Here is a 19,936-nt window from a genome sequence, read left to right as displayed (position 1 = left end):
CCAAGGCCCACTAACAGCTTTGGCTCTCATAGATGAGGTCTTGGCGTAAGTTACCTACTGGCTCACGATGAAATTTACACCAGGAAACATCGCACCAAGCCCCAGAGAGCTCTTAGCCATACAGATTCAAGATGCTCAAGATCTGAAAGGAACTTCATGAATGAGGAAGATGCCAGTTCTCCTTCCATTTCAGGATGAGGAAACCGGGGCAAGCGCAGCCTGCATTCATGCAGTAACAAGTGGGTGCAGCAGGAATGACAGCCTTGTCTCCATCCTGCAGGCGCAGACACTTCCATCAGCACCTTCTGATTCCCTCGGTTCCATTCTCTTTTTTTGTTTGTTTGTTTTTATTTTTATTTTCAAATTTTTATTAACAACGTCCATGATTATAAAAGATATCCCATAGTAATACCCTCCTTCCCCCCACTTTCCCCTTTGAAACTCCATTCTCTAGCATATTCCCTCCCCACATCAATCAGTCTCTCTTTTATTTTGATGTCATGATCTTTTCCTCCTCTTATGATGGTCTTGTGTAGGTAGTGTCAGGCACTGAGAGATCATGGATCTCCAGGCCATTTTGTGTCTGGGGGAGCACGGTGTAAGGAGTCCTACCCTTCCTTTGGCTCTCACATTCTTTCCGCCACCTCTTCCGCATTAGACCCTGAGCCTTGGCAGGTGTGATGGAGATATTGCAGTACTGAGCACTGCGGTCACTTCTTTCCAGCACCATATCTTCTGAGTCGTCCCAAGGTCACTGCCATCTGAAAAGAGAAGATTCTCTGCTAAAAGTGAGAGTAGCATTAATATAAGGGTATGAACATTAAGAGAAGTGCTTACTGGGCAGTTTGATAAACATAGTATATAAATTTAGCCAGACAGCAGCAGACGTTATACTCCTAGGGCTCATGACTACCCCTGTTTTAAGTTTTCAGTATCGGGGATGTATTCCCTCCCATGGAGCAGGCCTCCAGTCCAATTACAGGGCAGTTGGTTTCCACCATGACAGATGAGCCACTATTGTACTCCCTCGGTGCCATTCTGAGAATATCCAGGTCCCAGAGCCTCTTGTCAATCCCTACTGAAGTCTGAACCTTACTCCCCTCAGGGCCAAGGTTGTGGCTAATTTCTCCAGAACTTTCCCTGACCTTAGTCTGTTCTTTTTTGTTTGCTTATTTTTTTGTATTTGAGAGTGACAGAGAGAGAGAGAGAGAGAGAGAGAGAGAGAGAATGGGCACATCAAGGCCTCCAGCCACTGCAAACGAACTTCAGACATATGCGCCCCCTTGGGCATTTGGCTTACATGGTACTGGGAAATCAAGCCTCGAACCAGGATCCTTAGGCTTCACAGGCAAGCGCTTAACCACTAAGCCATCTCTCCAGCCCCAATGTGTCTGTTCTTTTTATCCATGCCTTCAAGGCCACAAAAGACACCAAAAGAGAAAGGACAAGGTCAGAAATAAAGTGTAGAGTCACCTAGGCAAAAGACAGAGTGAAGGCATCCCACACAGGAGGAGTAGGCAGTCCCAGTGTGGCAGTAGTCAGGGCTGGTCTTTTTAGTTTCGGGGGAAGTGGGAGGGTGGCAGGTCCCATTCATACTGAACTTGAAAAGGGAAAGAGATGGGAATCACTGTCTCCTGGAAGCCAATACAGTTTTAAAAAAAAAATATATATGTATATACATATATATATATATGTGGTATAAAAATATAAGTATATAAAATATAGCACGTACTCAGCCTTGTGTGTGTATGTCCCCAGTAAGATGTTTGACCTCGGCTGCTGGGCATGAAAAAGTCAAACAACCAGGTAGGGCATGCTAGACTAGAAAAGCAAAGCTTTGGAGTCAGATGTGAAGAATGAATGGAGGGCTGGAGAGATGGCTTAGTGGTTAAGACGCTTGCCTGCAAAGACCAAGGACCCAGGTTCGATTCTCCAGGTCCCACATAGCCAGATGCACATGGTGACACATGCATCTGGAGTTGGTTTGCAGTGGCTAGAGGCCCTGACACCCATTCTCTCTCTCTCTCTCTCTTTCTTTCTCTTCCTCTATCTGTCTCAAATAAATAAGTACTAAACTGGTATGCGTCTAGAAAAGACTTCAAAAATGAATGGAGATGGAGAGAGAGAGAGAGAGAGAGAGAGAGAGAGAGAGAGAGAGAGAGAGAGACAGAGAGGATGTCTGTGAGAGAGAATGAATGAATGAATGGTAGGTGCACCGAGGCCTCTTGCCATTGAAAGTGTACTCCAGACACACACACAACTTTCTGCATCTGGCTTTATGTGTATAGTGGAAAACCAAACCCAGGTCAGCAGGGCTTTGCAAGCAAGCACCTTTAACTGTGAGTCATCTCTCCAGCCCCTAAAGACCTCTGTGAAGCCTCTGGATCATGACACCTTGAGGATAGTAGACCTCTGCCTTCCTGCAGAGGTTCCCTTTGCCTTTGGAATGGCTGGTACTACCCAGAGGAGTCCCACTGAGACCTTAGGGTACTGAGACTATGTGTCCGTGGAGCATTGAGGGGAGGCAGATGTCTGCTCAGGATCACCTAGGAGACACCTCCAAGAACTCTCCAAAACAACAGACTCCTTCCAGATCCTGGATGGACAGGCATACATAACTACTAGCAGAAGTGAGTATTTACAGCTTATGAAGGGGATTGCCTTCCTTAGGCAGTGACAGACCAGCTGGGTTAATTTTATTTTATTGTTATTGAAATTTTAAGATTATTAATTTATTTATTTGTGGTGGAAAGAGACAGACAGATAGACACACACACACACACACACACACACACACACAGAAAGAGAGAGAATGGGCACACCATTCTCCCACTGTAAACAAACTCTGGACATATGAGCCACTTTGTGTATCTGGCTTTACGTGGGTACTGGGAAATCGAACCCAGGCCATTAAGCTTTGCAAGCAAGTACCTTTAACTGCTAAGCATCTCTCCAGCCCCATTTGTTGAAAATTTTTGTATAAATGTATCAAATGTATAATGTGTTCTATATATAATCCACTCCCACTGAACCCACCCTCCTTCCACTGAACTCCTTCTTCTCCCCAAATAGTCCCTCTTGTACTTTGATCTCTCTGTGTGTATGTGTGTTTAACTCATTGGTTTGTTAAGAATATTTTATTTATTTATTTGAGAGAGAGAGAGAGAGAGAGAGAGAATGGGCACGCCAGGGCCTCCTGCCACTGCAAATGAACTCCAGAAGCTTGCACCCCCTTGTCCATCTGGCTCACGTGGGTCCTAGAGAGTGGAACCAGGATCCTTTGGTTTTGCAGGCAAAACGCTTTAACCGCTAAGCCATCTCTCCAGCCCTAACTGGTTGAGTTTAAGCAGGGGCTTGCCTGCATGAACATGGGCAGGAAATTATTTACCAGAGTTTGTATAACTTACCAGTGGCTACAGCTTGGTTGGGTTAATTTCCATAAGCACTGTAGGTTGAGAAACTTTACTTCCTTTGAGAAGTGGAAGAACTGGGATTTGAACCTAGGAAGTTGACCCTGGAGGTTGGGTTTGTTCGAATGTCTTCGCAGTCTTCAGAAAGCCTTGCTCTATTTTTCCCAAAGAGATTACCACAGCAGAATTTCCAAAGGGTCTTATTAGAAGCCAGAGTGATGCCTCCACTTCCCCTGAGGTCAGCACCTCAAAGAGACAGATCCATATTACCCATAGTCTGGTTGTGTGTAAGAGGTGGGGTCCCCCCTGCCCCGAGACTGGGTGATTCAGGAAGCAGTAAGCTGCTGAGTGCAGTGGCTGGGGCTCCCCTCGCTAATCCCCAATCTGTCTGTGCTTATCCCACAGCATTGGGGGGTTGGGGGAGGATGAGCAAGCGCGCTGCTGCCGGAATTACAGGGCTGGCGGCACGGTGCAGTCCAAGGACAGGCCCCTGCTTGGGCCAGAGAGGAGCCAGGAGTCATGTGGGTGGCCGTGGGCATGCTCTGGCTCCTGGCCCTTGGGGGGCCTCACCAGGCCCGGGGCTTCTGTCCTTCTCAGTGCAGCTGCAGCGTCCACATCCTGGGTGATGGCAGCAAGGCCAGGTAGGACACCAGCTGTCGGGTGGGTCACTCAGCCCTCACCGCTCTCATGGGCTAGGCAGGGATGGGGGAGGGATGGAAGGCCAGAAGCTGCCCACGGGATCACCAGTCCCCTGCTCCCTGTCTGATAAGTACAGACGGTCTGAATTCAGGACCCTCGTGCAATGGCTGGGTGAGATTGTCGACTTCCTGGCCCTTTGAAACCCAGGGTCTTATGGTTGTAATCGGCATCATGTCATCTTCAGTAAATGGAGATTCCAGGTTCTTTACACAGGGGAGAGGGGGCATGTGTGTGCCAGGTTCCGGGAGTCCTTCCTGAGTCCTTCTCCAGGCTCCTAGTGGAGAAGATCCCACTTTAAAAGTCCAGGAAGCTTCCTCCCTAGCTCATCTGTTACCTTCCCTTGTTGCCTTCTAGGCTTTGTTTCTGGGTCTCCCAGTCCCTTTCCCAGGTCTTTTCCATTCCCGCGCCTCACCTCCGTGACATTCCTAGTGACGTTCGTGTGCTTTTGTCTTCCGAGCCACAATGGAGCCGCGTATCTTTTCCTTTGTTCCTTACTTTCGCTCTCCTCCAACAGCACCCAGGGACCTCAGCCCTGACCCCTCTCGTGGGAACTCTGGAAGACCAAAAGTGTCCTCCTCCCCATCCTCTCCTCCTCCCCTTCCACGGACCTTCCCAAGCTCCTGTGTCTGGCCGACCCTTGCTCTTCCCAGCCAGCTCATTTTCTTTCTCTCTTCAGATGCCATTAAGCCGTCTTTCCTCCAGCTTCCCCAGTGTGTTCTCGGGACCTCTGCATTTTCTAAGGGTTTCAGTCCCTAGCTCGGGGTCTTCCTATGAACGTTTCAGCCCTCTGGAGTTCCATCCTCCATTGGCTACTTGTTTTAGATGGAGGATCACTGATGATTTCTGATCAGGGAAACAATGTTGTCGGAACCACCATTTCAGCGATGCTGGCAATGTTGGGTTTGCTGGGGGCAATGGAGGCAGAGAATGGAGAGGACTACATAAGAAAAGACACCCTATATGCTATGAGGAAGAGTCCTGTTTTTGGTTTTTCAAGGCAAGCCCAACAGACTGCCACACACACACACACACACACACACACACACACACACACACACACACACATATATATATATATATATATATATATATATATGAGAGAGAAAGAGAATTGGCACGCCATGGCCTCCAGGCACTGCAATGGAACTCCAGACGTGTGAACCCCTGTGCACACGTGTGACTTTGCAAACTTTCATCACTGTCTGGCTTATGTAGGACCTGGAGAATCAAACATGAGTCCTTAGACTTCACAGGCAAGTGCTTTAACTGCTAAGCCATCTCTCCACCCCTCCCCCCTGTTTTATTTTATTTTATTGAGGTAGGGTCTCATTATAGCCCAGTCTGGTCTGGAACTCACTCTGGAGCCCAGGCTGGTCTCAAACTCATGGCAATCCTCCAGCCACAACCTCTTCAGTGCTGGGATTATAGGCATGAGCCACCACACCCTGCTAAGAGTCCCTCTTTTGGCCTAAGTATCTGAAGTTTCCTCTCACCGACAAAGATAGTCTGATCCTTGAACTGGCCTGGGAAACAGTCCCCCAGTCAGGGTGGTGGGTGCTTTGTCACCCTGAGCACAAAGGTGACACCATCCTCAAAGAGCACAGGCCTCAAAGTCACACAGCCCTGGTGATGGAACCAGTCCCAGAATCCATGAGTTTGACTTTTTTTTCCCCTCAGAATCTTCCCATGTGGAGATGCTGCTGTGGGGTAGGAACCAGAGGAGAGTAGAGTCAACCTTTGGATGGAAAATGAAATTTCAAGGGCAACTTCTAGAGGCACTAATGTCAGCCACTGGTCACTCCCTCCTCTGAAGCCAGAGCTCCTGCCTGACAGTCCCACAGATGACATACATCAGCCCATCTGCGTGGAGTGTCCTATGAGAGGAACGGGACCATGACAGACTGCAGAAGGAGGCTGAGATCACAAAAGGCCGGAGACATACACTGTGCACTGAAATCAAGGCTGTGTTGGCATCTCAATGCCTTCCTCAGACCCAGCTCTAACCAGAGCCTGTCGAGAGCTGCCCCCGACACCCTGGCTTGTCCTACGCACTTAGCGTACGATGTATCCCTGTGGTCACTGCTCTTGTTGAGGCGGTCTGGGTACTTGAATAGGTGTGTGTGGGCTCTTTGTGCCCGGTTCGTACTGTTGGCATGTGTTGGACTTCTTGGTGCACTTTGATCCCTCCATTACCACCTTCTCCCCTACCTAGGACCAGCTTCCCTTCCTCCCGTGCACATCCACACCATCCTGACTTATGAGCTGGTGGTGTCGGCGCTGCCGATGCTGCAGGGGTCATGCGCCGTGACTCTGTTTTGCTTCTGAATTGCTCGTTGCCTAGTGGGAGTTTCATTCCTTATGGGAGGAATATGAGCGGGTGGGAGTATCCATGAATTTTTTTATTTTTAAAAAAAGCCAAGCCCATGAGGCTAGAGTCATACTGACAGAGCCTGGTGGACAGGGACAGCAGGTTTGACACCATGGCAGCCTGAGCGGAGCAATGCGCGGTGACATTACGGAGGATAACCTCATTTAGCAAAGCCACCAGTGTCAGCACAGAAACCTTCCACATGAGACGGGCACTGCCCAAGGGCTCAGTCCCCATTGCCCAGCCACCCCCACCCATGCCTTACTGTGTCCTCAAGTTGCTTCCTCCCATTCCGTCTTCGCTTATGCGCCTGTGCTGTTCCCACACAGCTTCAAGCTGCAAGCTCCTGGCAGGCAATCCTGCTTCCTGTCATGTCACTAGCCTCAGCTTAGAATGTCCACCGCGTTTTGGGCAGGAGCTCAAAAGGCTTCTCTGATCTACTGTGCTGAGATGCAGAGATGGGTGACAGCCATCCACAGGACTAGGCTCTTGCCAGGCCGCACGCGGCACATGGGCTGGTGTGTTATCTCATTTCGTTCCCATAACTTCTCTGTGGTGGTAGAGTTTCCTACTATGGGGAAACTGAAGAAAAGAGTGGTTACATAATGTATCTAAAGTCACATGACCAGCAAGCAAAGAGCCCTGATGAGACTCCAGCTGTGGCCAGGTCACAGCACTTAGCTTCCTCGATCGTCTCATGGCCTCTCCTAGTCGGTACCGACTTGGGACACTTACACTCTATTTTTTGGTTTTTCTATTTTTCGAGGTAGGGTCTCACTCTCGCCCAGGCTGGCCTGGAATTCACTATGTAGTCTCAGGGTGGACTCGATCTTGTAGCAAGCCTCCTACCTCTGCCTCCTGAGTGCTGGGATTAAAGGTGTGCGCCACCACGCCTGGCTTACTTCCACTTTTTGAGGTCCTTCATACACACACACACACACACACACACACACACACACACACATTGGTTTTTTGGAGGTAGTGTCTCACTCTAGCCCAGGCTGACCTGGAATTCACCATGTGGTCTCAGGGTGGATTCGAACTCACAGTGATCCTCCTACCTCTGCCTCCCAAGTGCTTGGGATCAAAGGCATGAGCCACATATGTACATATTTTTAAATATTTTTTTTTGTTTTTATCTTTACTTTTTTATTTGAGAGCGACAGGCAGAGAGAGAGAATGGGTGCACCAGGGTCACCGGCCACTGCAAACGAACTCCAGATGCGTGCGCCCCCTTGTGCATCTGGTTAACTTGGGTCCTGAGGAATCGAGCCTCGAACCGGGGTCCTTAGGCTTCACAGGCAAGCGCTTAGCCGCTAAGCCACCACTCCAGCCCATATGTACATATTTTTAATGCTGGAAAGACAAAATGGTTACCCAGGTGTAATTTGGTAAAGAACCACATTCAGCATTGACGTGACGCTCACATGTGGTTCATTCGCTGGTGCAAGTGTTGCGGACTGCGGTGGGACATACAAAGTCCCTAGGGGCACTTGGCGTCCTTGTTAGCAGGTAGATCTGGGGACCTCCTAAGTAAAGTGGTGGTGCGGAGATTGCTGACTTGATAGGACCTTTGCTCAACTACCCCCCTGCCCCCCCCCCCCCTTTCTGCACCAGGACGGTGGTGTGCAGCGACCCCGACATGACCCTGCCCCCAGCATCCATTCCTCCGGACACGTGCCGGCTGCGCCTGGAGCGCACGGCCATCCGCAGGGTCCCGGGCGAAGCCTTCCGGCCGCTGGGCCGCCTGGAGCAGCTGTGGCTGCCCTACAACGCCATCAGCGAGCTCAGCGCCCTGATGCTCCGGGGCCTGCGGCGCCTGCGCGAGCTGCGCCTGCCGGGGAACCGCCTGGCCGCCTTCCCCTGGACCGCGCTGACCGACGCCCCCAGGCTGCGGCTGCTGGACCTGCAGGCCAATCGCCTCTCCGCCTTGCCGCGCGAGGCCGCGCACTTCCTGGTCAACCTGACCTTCCTCGACCTCTCCAGCAACCAGCTGCTGAGGCTCCCCCAGGAGCTGCTGGACACCTGGGCTCACCTGAAGGCCGGGCCCTCCCTGTCAGACCACCACACCAGGTTGGTTCTAGGTAAGAGACGGCGTCTTCCACTTGGAATCATCCTGATGCGCCTGGGAGTGTGGGGGTGGGGAGGAGGGAGTCTTGGGCCATTTAACCAAGCCTGTGTCCAGAGCATGGAAATCATATATCCACCTTCTACGTTTAATGGAAGATGGAGTGAGACCCTCCAGAGTGGCAGGGTTTGGGGCTGAAGAGATGCCTCAGTGGTTAAGGCACTTGCAAAGCCAAAGGACCTGGGTTCGATTCCCTCGCGACCCACGTAAGCCAGATGCACAAGGTGGCGCGTGCGTCTGGAGTTCGTTTGCGGCGGATAGAGGTCCTGGCGCGCCCGCTCTCTCTCTCTCTCCGCCGCTTTCTCTCTCAAATAAATAAATACATTTTATTCATTTATTATTTTTTTAAACGAGTGGCAGGCTTAGTAGCCGAAGCCAGTTGTAACAGGGCAGTTTACATTCCAAAGACAGAAACACGGAAAATGAGATGCAGCAGGTCCTTCCGGTCAACCAAAGCCCTCCCCACCCCCCACCTGCCCGGACACTCAGTTTCCCAACTCAGGGTTGAACGCATTGGCACAAGACAGTAGCTGCCCCCTCTGTCTCTTCTGTCCCTCCTTTGCTCCTAATGAACCGGAGGCTACCAGGTAAACTTTCTGTCCAGGGCATCTGCCTGGTGGTGAGGATGACAGGTGCAGCCTAACAAGAAACTCCATTAAAAACAGTAGAAAAGACTAATGACCCATTTTTCTTCCTTTTCCCCATTCTAATCCTTTCTCTGTCTCCCAGAAGACAGGCACTAATTGCCGTGTTTATTTGGAAGTTGTCTTTTACGATACATCTACATGCTCATACAAATATAGACATACACAAAACACTCATGGTTTGACTTTAAAATCACATGTCTTAATCAGCACTTACTTTTTCACCCAACAACATATCCTGGACATCTTTTTACATGAGACAAATTCATTTACTAAATACTGAAAAATATTCCATAATAGATCGTTCCCCCAAGAGCGCAGCAGCCATTCCCCCTTCGAGGGCCCTTGGATTATTTCCACTGTTTCATTAACACCCATGATGCCACAGAGACTGTTCTCAGCAATACACTCTTGTGAGCACATGCTAATGTCTCTGCGGGATGGGAGTTGAGAAGTGAAAGTGCCAAGTGATGGCGCGTGCATATTAAACTTTTTAGAATCAATCAGAGAGTTTCTCAGTGACTGGGGCCATCCTTACTGTGCACCGCTAGTGAATGTCACCAGTCCATTCCTGTGGTCACCCACTTCTCTTTTCCTTCTCTTGGATTCCTTTTCCACTGAATCCCTTCATCTTTTCAACTATTCCCTCTCTCTCTCTCTCTCTCTCTCTCTCTCTCTCTCTCTCTCTCTGGTTTATCGAGGTACGGTTTCACTCTAGTCAGGCTGACCTGGAGTTCACTATTTAGTCTCAGAGTGGCCTTGAACTCAGGGTGATCCTCCTACCTCTGCCTCCCAAGTGCTGGGATTAAAGGCGTGCACCACCACGCCCAATTTAACTATTCTCTTTTTTATTTTGAGGTCATCATTTTTTCCCCTATTCATGTAGGTCTTGTGTAAGTAGTGTCAGCCACTCTTAGTATTTTTGAGTGATTTCCAATTGTTTAGTTGTTTTTGAGACAAGCCTAACAGACTGGCATGTATATATACATGGTTTATTTTTATCTATTTATTTGAGAGTGACAGACACACAGAGAGAAAGAGACAGATAGAGAGAGAGAATGGGCACGCCAGGGCCTCTGGAGACTGCAAATGAACTCCAGATGCATGCACCCCCTTGTGCATCTGGCTTACGTGGGTCCTGGGGAATCAATCCTTGAACCAAGGTCCTTAGGCTTCACAGGCAAGTGCTTAACTGCTAAGCCATCTCTCCAGACCCCCTTTTTTAATGAGAGAGAGAGAGAGAGAGAGAGAGAGAGAGAGAGAGGGAAAGAATTGGTGCATCAGAGCCTCCAGCCACTGTAATTGAAATCTAGATGCATGCACTACCTAGTGTGCATGTGCAACCTTATGTACTTGGTCACCTTGTGTCTGGCTTACGTGGGACCTGGAGAGTCCTTAGGCTTCGCAGGCAAGTGCCTTAACTGCTGAACTATCTCTCCAGTCTGACTTCCACTTCTTGATGTTGGGGAAGTAGCAGTGAACAACATATATATATGGAATCAGTAGTCAAAATGGCCAAAATGCCTGTTGCTAATCTAATGGGTAAAAGTGTCACTGATGTTTAACTTTGGATTTTTTTTTTTTGTGTGGGGGGGGACTCTTGTAACAGGTGAGAGCCAAGTAGTTCACTACTAGAGCTGGAGCAGTGATCAGTCTTGGACTGCAGATGTATTTAGCAAATGATGCAGGCATCAGATTTTTTTTTTTCTTTTCAAATTATTTTTTTTAAACATTGACCATTTTTTAAAAATTTTTTTTGTCTATTTTTTATTTATTTATTTGAGAGTGACAGACACAGAGAGAAAGACAGATAGAGGGAGAGAGAGAGAATGGGCGCGTCAGGGCTTCCAGCCACTGCAAATGAACTCCAGACGCGTGCGCCCCCTTGTGCATCTGGCCAACGTGGGACCTGGGGAACTGAGCCTTGAACTGGGGTCCTTAGGCTTCACAGGCAAGCGCTTAACCACTAAGCCATCTCTCCAGCCCTCAAATTATTTTTTATTAACAACTTCCATGATTGTAAAAAAATACCCATGGTAATGCCCTCCCTCCCCCCACTTTCCCCTTTGAAATTCCATTCTTCATCATATCCCCTCCCCCTCTCAATCAGCCTCTCTTTTATTTTGATGTCATGATCTTTTCCCCCTATTATGATGGTCTTGTGTAGGTAGTGTCAGGCACTGTGAGGTCATGGATATCCAGGTCATTTTGTGTCTGGGGGGCATGTTGTAAGGAGTCCTATCCTTCCTTTGGCTCTTACATTCTTTCCGCCACCTCTTCCACATTAGACCCTGAGCCTTGGAAGGTATGATGGAGATATTACAGTGCTGAGCACTCCTGTCCCTTCTTTCCAGCACCATGATGCCTTCTGAGTCCTCCCAAGGTCACTGCCATCTGAAAAGAGAAGATTCTCTGCTAAAAGTGAGAGTAGCATTAATATAAGGGTATGAACATTAAGAGAAGTGCTTACTGGGCAGTTTGATAAGCATAGTATATAGATTTAGTCAGACAGCAGCAGACGTTATACCCCTAGGGCTCATGACTACCCCTATTTTAAGTTTTCAGTATCAGGGATGTATTCCCTCCCTTGGAGCAGGCCTCCAGTCCAATTAGAGGGCAGTTGGTTTGCACCATGACAGATGTGCTACTATTGCATCCATTGGCTTATTTGGCCTCGCTGGCCAAATACAAGGCTTGCAGTATCCACTGTTGAGTATCTTCACTGGTGATTTCTCTCCCATTGAACTGCATGCAGAATGGCTTCTTCCAGCTTTCTGTCAGCTGGTCTATATGGAGGAGGTTATCAGCTCAGTTCCAGCAGGGATTTCTCAGTGGCCTTGCAGCTCAAGTATGTGGAGTCTTCAGCAATAGGGTCTTACCTTCTATTCCTGGTGGGAAACCACAGGCATCAGATTTTGATGTGACAGGGCAAGGAGGTAGGAGAATATGTTGGCACCCTCAGCCTGTGCTGGACGGCATCTGAGAGACAGTGATGTACAATCTGATCTGAACACACCTTACCCAAGTTTTAAAATTTATTTTTATTTATTCATTATATGAGAGAGAGAGAGAGAGAGAGAGAGGGAGGGAGAGGGAGGGGGAGGGAGGGAGAGAGAATGAATGAGAATGGGTACATCAGGGCCTCTGGCCACTGCAAACAAACTCCAGACACATGTGCCACCTTGTGCATTTGGCTTACATGGGTCCTGAGGAATCAAACCTGGGTCCTTTGGCTTTGCAGGCAAATGTCTTAACCGCCAAGCCATCCCTCCAGCCCATTTTTTTTTTTTAAATAAAGGCATTTAGTTTCTTTTTCAAAAAATTTTGCTAGAAGGGTTAAGTATTATAATTTTACATGGTCATAATATATAATAAATTATCTTTCTGACCAACAGGTACCCTTTAAGTGAACAGCTTGTCTTGGGTTTTGCTTCTGTAACACCCAAATACAATTACAATTAGTATTGATGATTAGCATCTGATGGCCTACCCAATTTTTTGACATTCTTCTTTCTAATTGTATAAACCATATCTATCTATGTAGATGTGTAAGATATTCTGTATTATTAAGACTCACCATCAAACATTAGCAATACTTGGGGACATCACATTAAATGCTCCCATCATGTCCTACAGAAATATATGTAAAAAATGAAGATATGATACCCCCTTATCTACATCGTGTTGTTTGACAGAATTGGAGTGATGACCTGATTTCAGTTCTTTAAGATTCGTTTAATGTTACATAGGACTGGAGATATGATTCTCCAACCTCCTCACCTCAGTTTTTATCCCATTCAGGCTTGTGTACAAGAGAACTGTTAGCCAGAGCAGTCATCTTCGTTGCTAGGGGGATGCTGGCGTTGCCACTTTTGCTGGGAAGAATATGGGCCCAGGGGTTAAAGTGAGGCAGTTTTCTTAGAAGTGGAATTAGGCATGTTGCAATTACTGCAGAAATTCCTCCCAGCCGTGGCTTGAAAGCATTAGCTTGAGTAAGGCTACTGTAATTGCATTTTGTCAGTGTGCTGCATGGCCTGTCCACTGCTCCGTGATGTATCTTTTTTTTTTTTGTTTGTTTTGTTTTGTTTTTCGAGGCAGGGTCTCACTCTGGCTCAAGCTGACCTGGAATTCACTATGTAGTCTCAGGGTGGCCTAGAACTCACGGCGATCCTCCTACCTCTGCCTCCCGAGTGCTGGGATTAAAGGCGTGCGCCACCACGCCCGGCTTCCGTGATGTATCTTTATGAAGACAGCAACTGTAAGGGAAAGATGAAGATGAAGAGCCAGGTTTAAGGTCACCCAGCCAGCAAGACAGGCAGCTGGACCTGGGGCCATTTCTGCTGACTGTGAGCTGAGACCTGCTGTGTCTTACCCGAGGAGAAATGGAGCCGGGCCTGTGGATCCGCACGTCTAGGATTCATCTCTTGCTGTCTCTCTCATTCCTGCAGGGCTCCAGGACAACCCTTGGGTATGCGACTGTCGGCTTTATGACCTGGTCCGTTTCCTGGATGGCTGGGCCCCGAACTTGGCCTTCATCGAAGCTAGACTGAGGTGTGCCAGCCCGCGCAGCCTGGCTGGAGTGGCCTTCAGTCAGCTGGAGCTGAGGAAGTGTCAGAGCCCAGAGCTCCGTCCAGGGGTGACCAGCATCTTATCCCCTTTGGGTAGCACAGTTTTGCTACGTTGTGGAGCCACAGGGGTTCCGGGGCCTGAGATGAGCTGGAGGAGAACCAATGGGCACCCGCTGAGTGGCACAGGTATGTGAGCCACGGGCACTTCTGTGTGGACTCCTGCACTGGGGTGGGTGGGTGGATCCGTGTTGTAGTGACCTTCCCATTGCTGGCATAAAAGCACTCAACCAAAAGCAGCTGATGGGAAGGAAAAGTTTTATTTCTGGCTTGCGGTCTAGAGGCGCACCTTCATGATGGCAGGGGAAAGCATGGTACGAGCAGAGGCTGGACATCGCCTCTGCCACAGCAGGTGGAAATAGCCGCGGGCCAGGGCGAATTAACCATCCAAGCCCACCCCCAGCAACACGCCTCCTCCAGCAAGGCTCCACCAAATTGCCACCAGCTGGAAATGAAGCATGCAGAACACGTGGGCTTATGGGAGACATCTGATTCACATCACCAGAGTCAACATCCTAAGTGGGGAGTGGGCCGTGCCAGGGAGGAAGCAGTGTGAGCTAGGCTGGGCTGCCGTCTGTCTCAATGGAGTTGGATAGGACTTGTTCAGACTCACAGTGCAGGGAAAGTGGATTTAATGATGATGATAGCTCTTGCTGTGTCTCATTATTAAATACCATATCACAAACTCAGGGACCACATTGGGGGCAATACAAAGCTGACTTTAAACATATGTGTGTGTGTGTGTGTGTGTGTGTGTGTGTGTGTGTGTAATTTTTTTTTTCAAGGTAGGGTCATACTCTATCCCAGGCTGACCTGGAATTCACTATGGAGACTCAGGGTGGCCTCGAACTCACAGCGATCCTCCTACCTCTGCCTCCCAAGTGCTGGGATTAAAGGCGTGCGCCACCACGCCCGGCTTAAACGTATTTATTTATTTGAGTGAGAGAAATAGGAGGACAGGGAGAAAGAGGCAGGCGCGGAGAGAGTGAGTATGGGTGTTCCAGGGTCTCCTGTCACTGCAAACAAACTCCAGATGTCTGCACTGCTTTGTGTATCTAGGTTTTTTGTGGGCGCTGGAGAATGGATCCCAGGCCACTAGACTTTGGAAGCAAAGTCTGAGTGAGCACAGGAAGTGCTCTTAACTGTTGAACCTTCTTTCTAACCCCACAACACTGACTTTTTATCTTACTTTTTTTTTTCAATTTTTATTTTTGGTTTTTCGAGATAGGGTCTCGCTGTAGCCCAAGCTGACCTGGAATTCACTGTGTAGTCTCAGGGTGGACCTGAACTCACTGCGATCCTCCTAACTCTGCCTCCCAAATGCTGGGATTAAAGGTGTGCACCACCATGTCCAGCAAAGCTGACTTTTTAAGTAAAAGCATTCTCTTACTGTATTTAATATTTATATCAAATTTCCCATGCTTTTAAAAAAATGTTAATCCTGTATAACCAGGAGCAGTTCATGATGACGTTGCCATCTGTTGCAGTCCGGTTCGCATTGCTGTTAGAAATCACCCAACCAAGAGCAGCTTCTGGGAAAAAGAGATTTATTTTGGCTTACAGGCTCGAGGACAATCTCCACAATGACAGGGAAAAATGATGGCATGAACAGAGGGTGGACATCACCCCCTGGCCAGCATAAGGTGGACCACAGCAACAGGAGGGTGTGCCAAACACTGGCAAGGGGAAACTGGCTTTAATACCCATAAACCCGCCCCCAACAATACACTCCCTCCAGGAGGCATTAATTCCCAAATCTCCATCAGCTGGGAACCTACATTCAGAACACCTAAGTTTATGGGGGACACCTGAATCAAACCACCACACCATCTGTTGAGCTTTGTCTGGTACTTTCACTGTGTTGAGTGAATTATGCCCATAATGTTGCTGAGCTTTAAAAAGCAGTGCTGGAGAGATGGCTTAGCGGTTAGGGACACCTCCTGTGCAAGTAAAGGCCTGAGGAGGTCAGAGAGACCACTCAAGTTTGATTCCCAAGACTCACATAAACAGCTGGGCATGAGCACATGTGCGTGTAATCTCAGTCCTGTAGTGACCAAAGAGCAGAGAATTGAAACAAACAAACAATCCAGTGACAAGTCTGGGGTCACTAAGAGACTCCTGCTCAAATAAGAATGGGTGGAAGAGTGAAAGAGCCCGTCACCCGAAGTTCCACTCAGGCCAACACAGGCAAGCACATGTCGCCACAGGCGAGCTCGTGGGGCACCACCGGGGTGCACACACACATGTACACCACAACACAGTAAAAAGAAACACAATCATATCTATTTATTATTATTACTTTGGGTTTTTTCCCCTCCTGGTTTTTGGTTTTCCAGGTAGGGTCTTGCTGTAACCCAGGCTGACCTGGAATTCATTATGTAGTCTCATGAACTCAAACTCATGGTGATCCTTCTACCCCTGTCTCCCGAGTTCTGGGATTAAAGGCATGCACCACCATGCCTGGCTAATTTTTTTTTTAATTTATTGACGATTTCCATAATTGTAAACAGTATCCCATGGTAATTCCCCCCCCCCATTTTCCCCTTTGAAACTCCACTCTCCATCATATCCCCTCCCCTTCTCAATCAGTCTCTTTTATTTTGATGTCATGATCTTTTCCTCCTATTATGATGGTCTTGTGTAGGTAGTGTCAGGCACTGTGAGGTCACGGATATCCAGGCCATCTTGTGTCTGGAGGCTTCTTTTTCTTTCTTTTTTTTTTTTGGTTTTTTCAAGTTAGGGTCTCACTCTGGCTCAGGCTGACCTGGAATTCACTATGTAGTCTCAGGGTGGCCTCGAACTCTCGGCGATCCTCCTACCTCTGCCTCCCGAGTGCTGGGATTAAAGGCGTGCGTCACCACGCCCGGCTTTTCTTTTTTTTTAAGCAGGGGTCTTATGTAGTTCCAGACTGGCCTCAAACTCACAGCAACCCTTTTACCTCATTCAAGGCATATGCCACCACACCTGGCGATCCCCCCTTTTTTTTTTTTTTTAATACAAGTAAACAGATCCTATCTGACTCCCGAGTACGTGCTATTCTGGCTGGGCTTCGTGGGCAGAGCTGGATCAGCATGTCACGGCGGCAGTGGGCTTGGAAGTCACAGCCACCTATAGGCAGAAAGTAGGTTGAGGAGAAAAAACATTCTTTTTTTTTTTTTAAATATTTTTTGTTCATTTATTTATTTATTTATTTGAGAGTGACAGACAGAGAGAAAGACAGATAGAGGGAGAGAGAGAGAATGGGTGCGCCAGGGCCTCCAGCCTCTGCAAACGAACTCCAGATGCGTGCGCCCCCTTGTGCATCTGGCTAACGTGGGACCTGGGGAAGCGAGCCTCGAACTGGGGTCCTTAGGCTTCACAGGCAAGCGCTTAACCGCTAAGCCATCTCTCCAGCCCAGAAAAAACATTCTTAATACCTAACTGAAAACCTCACATCCCTCCCGGCTTTCTTCTGTCTCCCGCAACTACGTTGGCAACTGTTGCTCTGGAAATGTAGGTTTGGGTCAATTTATGAAGTGATTAAAAAAAAAATCTGTAAAGCAGAAGATAAAAATGTTCTGACTGGGCTGGAGAGATGGCTTAGCGGTTAAACGCTTGCCTGTGAAGCCTAAGGACCCCGGTTCGAGGCTCGGTTCCCCAGGTCCCACGTTAGCCAGATGCACAAGGGGGCGCACGCGTCTGGAGTTCGTTTGCAGAGGCTGGAAGCCCTGGCGCGCCCATTCTCTCTCTCTCTGCCTTTATCTGTCATTCTCTCTGTGTCTGTCACTCTCAAATAAATAAGTAAATTAAAAAAATGTTCTGACTGAAGCGGCAGTGGTGGGGTGGGAGTGAGCAGGACCCTTTTTTGGGGAAGGGTCTCACCTTAGCCCAGGCTGACCTGAAACTCACTCTGTAGCCCAGAGTGGCCACAAACTCATGGTGATGCTTTTATGTCAGCCTCCCAAGTGCTGGGATTAAAGGCGCATGTTACCACACCAGCCTAAGAAGCAGTTTATTCTTAAGATCTGCCTCAGCCTGGAAACCACACGTTCCTCACAGTTGGAGGCCAGATAGTCTTGGCCTTCTCCATTAGTCTAAGCCAAAGTTGTATAGCTATCCCAGGAAGGAACTGGGTCTTGGAGGACCTGAGAGTTGAACACATGGCCATGTTTGCTTGGGATGACAGGGCATTTACTAGTAATGTATAATAACCCCAGGGCTATGATATTGGCCTAGGTAGGGAGCCCGTGTGAATGTGTCCCTTCGTTCTCTCATCTCTGCCTCTTTTCTCTCCAGTGCACCAGGAGGTCTCTAGCGATGGCTCGAGCTGGACGCTGCTGGATCTGCCTGCAGTCTCCCTCTCTGACTCCGGAGACTACATCTGTCAGGCCAAGAACTTCCTGGGATCCTCTGAGACGCTCATCTCTCTGATCGTCACCGAGCCGCAGACTTCCACTGATTACCGGGGGCTGCCAGGGGCCCTGTGGGCACGGACTATGGGGGCGGAAGCGGTGGCTTACAACAAGCTGGTGGCCAGACATGTGCCCCATATTCCCGAGCCTGGAGCCCTGGCCACCGAACGCTCCAGGCCCAGCATCAAGGAGGAGGTGGCCCTCCGGCACGTGCAGTCAGACACCCCAGGGGAGCTCTCCAAAAACCAAGCAGAGCCCCAGGAGGCCCAGATGGTGAGGTCTCTCAAGGTGGTGGGGGACACTTACCACAGCGTGTCCTTGGTGTGGAAGGCCCCTCAGGCTGGCAACACAACTGCCTTCAGTGTCTTTTATGCCATCTTTGGGCAGCGGGACATGCAGAGGGTGATCGTGCCGCCTGGGCAGACGAGCGTCACCATTGAGGGGCTTGCTCCCAAGACCAAGTACGTGGTGTGTGTCTGCGCGCGGGGTCTGGTGCCCAGAAAAGAGCAGTGTGTCATCTTCTCCACCGACGAGGTGGTGGACGCCGAGGGCACCCAGCGGCTCATCAACATGGTGGTGATCAGCGTGGCTGCCATCATCGCGCTGCCTCCCACGCTGCTGGTGTGCTGCGGGGCCTTCCGCCGGCGATGCCGCAAGTGCCGCGCGGGGGCCTCGGCGGACGCCATGGGTGCCTATGTCAACCTGGAGAGGCTGGGCCACAGCGAGGACGGCTCGGAGCAGCTGTCCCGAAACAGTGTCAGCGAGGCCGACAGGCTCCTGTCCGCCCGCTCCAGCCTGGACTCTCAGATCCTGGGGGTCAGGGCTGGTAGACGCATCCATGAGTACTTCTGCTGAGCAGGAGCCCCCCCACTTACACCCACCTGGCCCCTCTCCCTCTGGACAACTGGCCACGTGCTCAGCGGCTCCCATCACTTGTGTATCTGCTGACAGCTGTTGGATGCCTACTGTTTGCCAATGAAGTGCCCCGAGCGCTCTATAGGTATCGACCCATTTCAATCTCCGAACAATTTCTGGTAGCAGGGCCCCGCTCCTCTCCCCATTTTCCTCGAGAAGGTTATCTGTGTCTGCTGGGTAACAAATAAAAGCAAAACCTCAACAGTACCCAGCAAGACTCACGTCCACATCCCAGGCCGACTGTGCGCTTCTGCTGTGCACGTCCTACCGTGGGCCTGAGCTGGATGGCGTCAGGGGCTACCTGCGGCGGACTTCTCTCACCTGACACGTGAGGACTGAGTAAAGTCATGCAGTGCTTGTAAAGTTCCTACTCCGGGACTGGAACGTTGTTGTTTCTGCCCGTCTCCCATCTGCCAAAGAGTCCCGTGGCCAAACCCAACTTAAACAAGGACACTTCTCCCATGGAGGCGGTGATGAAACGAAATCCTTGCTGGAGAGGGGCCCGATTTACCACATTGCTCACTGGTCTACAGCTGGGCAGAGGCAGCTCTGGAATTTGCACCAGGCCATTGGGTTCCACTGGCAATAGTTCATCTTTTTCCTTTGTGTGTCTTGGAACCCCATCTGCTAACTCATAGATCCAGTCTCCCCCTATGGTAGCCATCCACACACTGCTCACTCACACTGTGACCTCAGTGACCGACAGGGACACTTAACCTCTGGTGCTCTTCCGCTTACAGATGATCATTTGACTTT

General features: G+C 49.5%; 1 protein-coding gene across 1 annotated transcript; it reads left to right on the top strand.

The window, feature by feature from the left end:
• Nucleotides 1-3,929: 3,929 nt before the first annotated feature.
• On the top strand, nt 3,930-19,120 carry Lrit1 (leucine rich repeat, Ig-like and transmembrane domains 1). Its single transcript, XM_004658005.2, has 4 exons — nt 3,930-4,051; nt 8,095-8,561; nt 13,698-14,003; nt 18,150-19,120. The coding sequence occupies exons 1-4, from the start codon at nt 3,930-3,932 to the stop codon at nt 19,118-19,120; spliced, it is 1,866 nt and encodes a 621-aa protein (XP_004658062.1).
• The last annotated feature ends 816 nt before the right edge of the window (nt 19,121-19,936 follow it).

This window comes from Jaculus jaculus, chromosome 18, assembly GCF_020740685.1.
Source record: "Jaculus jaculus isolate mJacJac1 chromosome 18, mJacJac1.mat.Y.cur, whole genome shotgun sequence".
Classification (NCBI taxonomy): domain Eukaryota; kingdom Metazoa; phylum Chordata; class Mammalia; order Rodentia; family Dipodidae; genus Jaculus; species Jaculus jaculus.
This window is presented reverse-complemented; position numbering and strand designations above follow the sequence as displayed.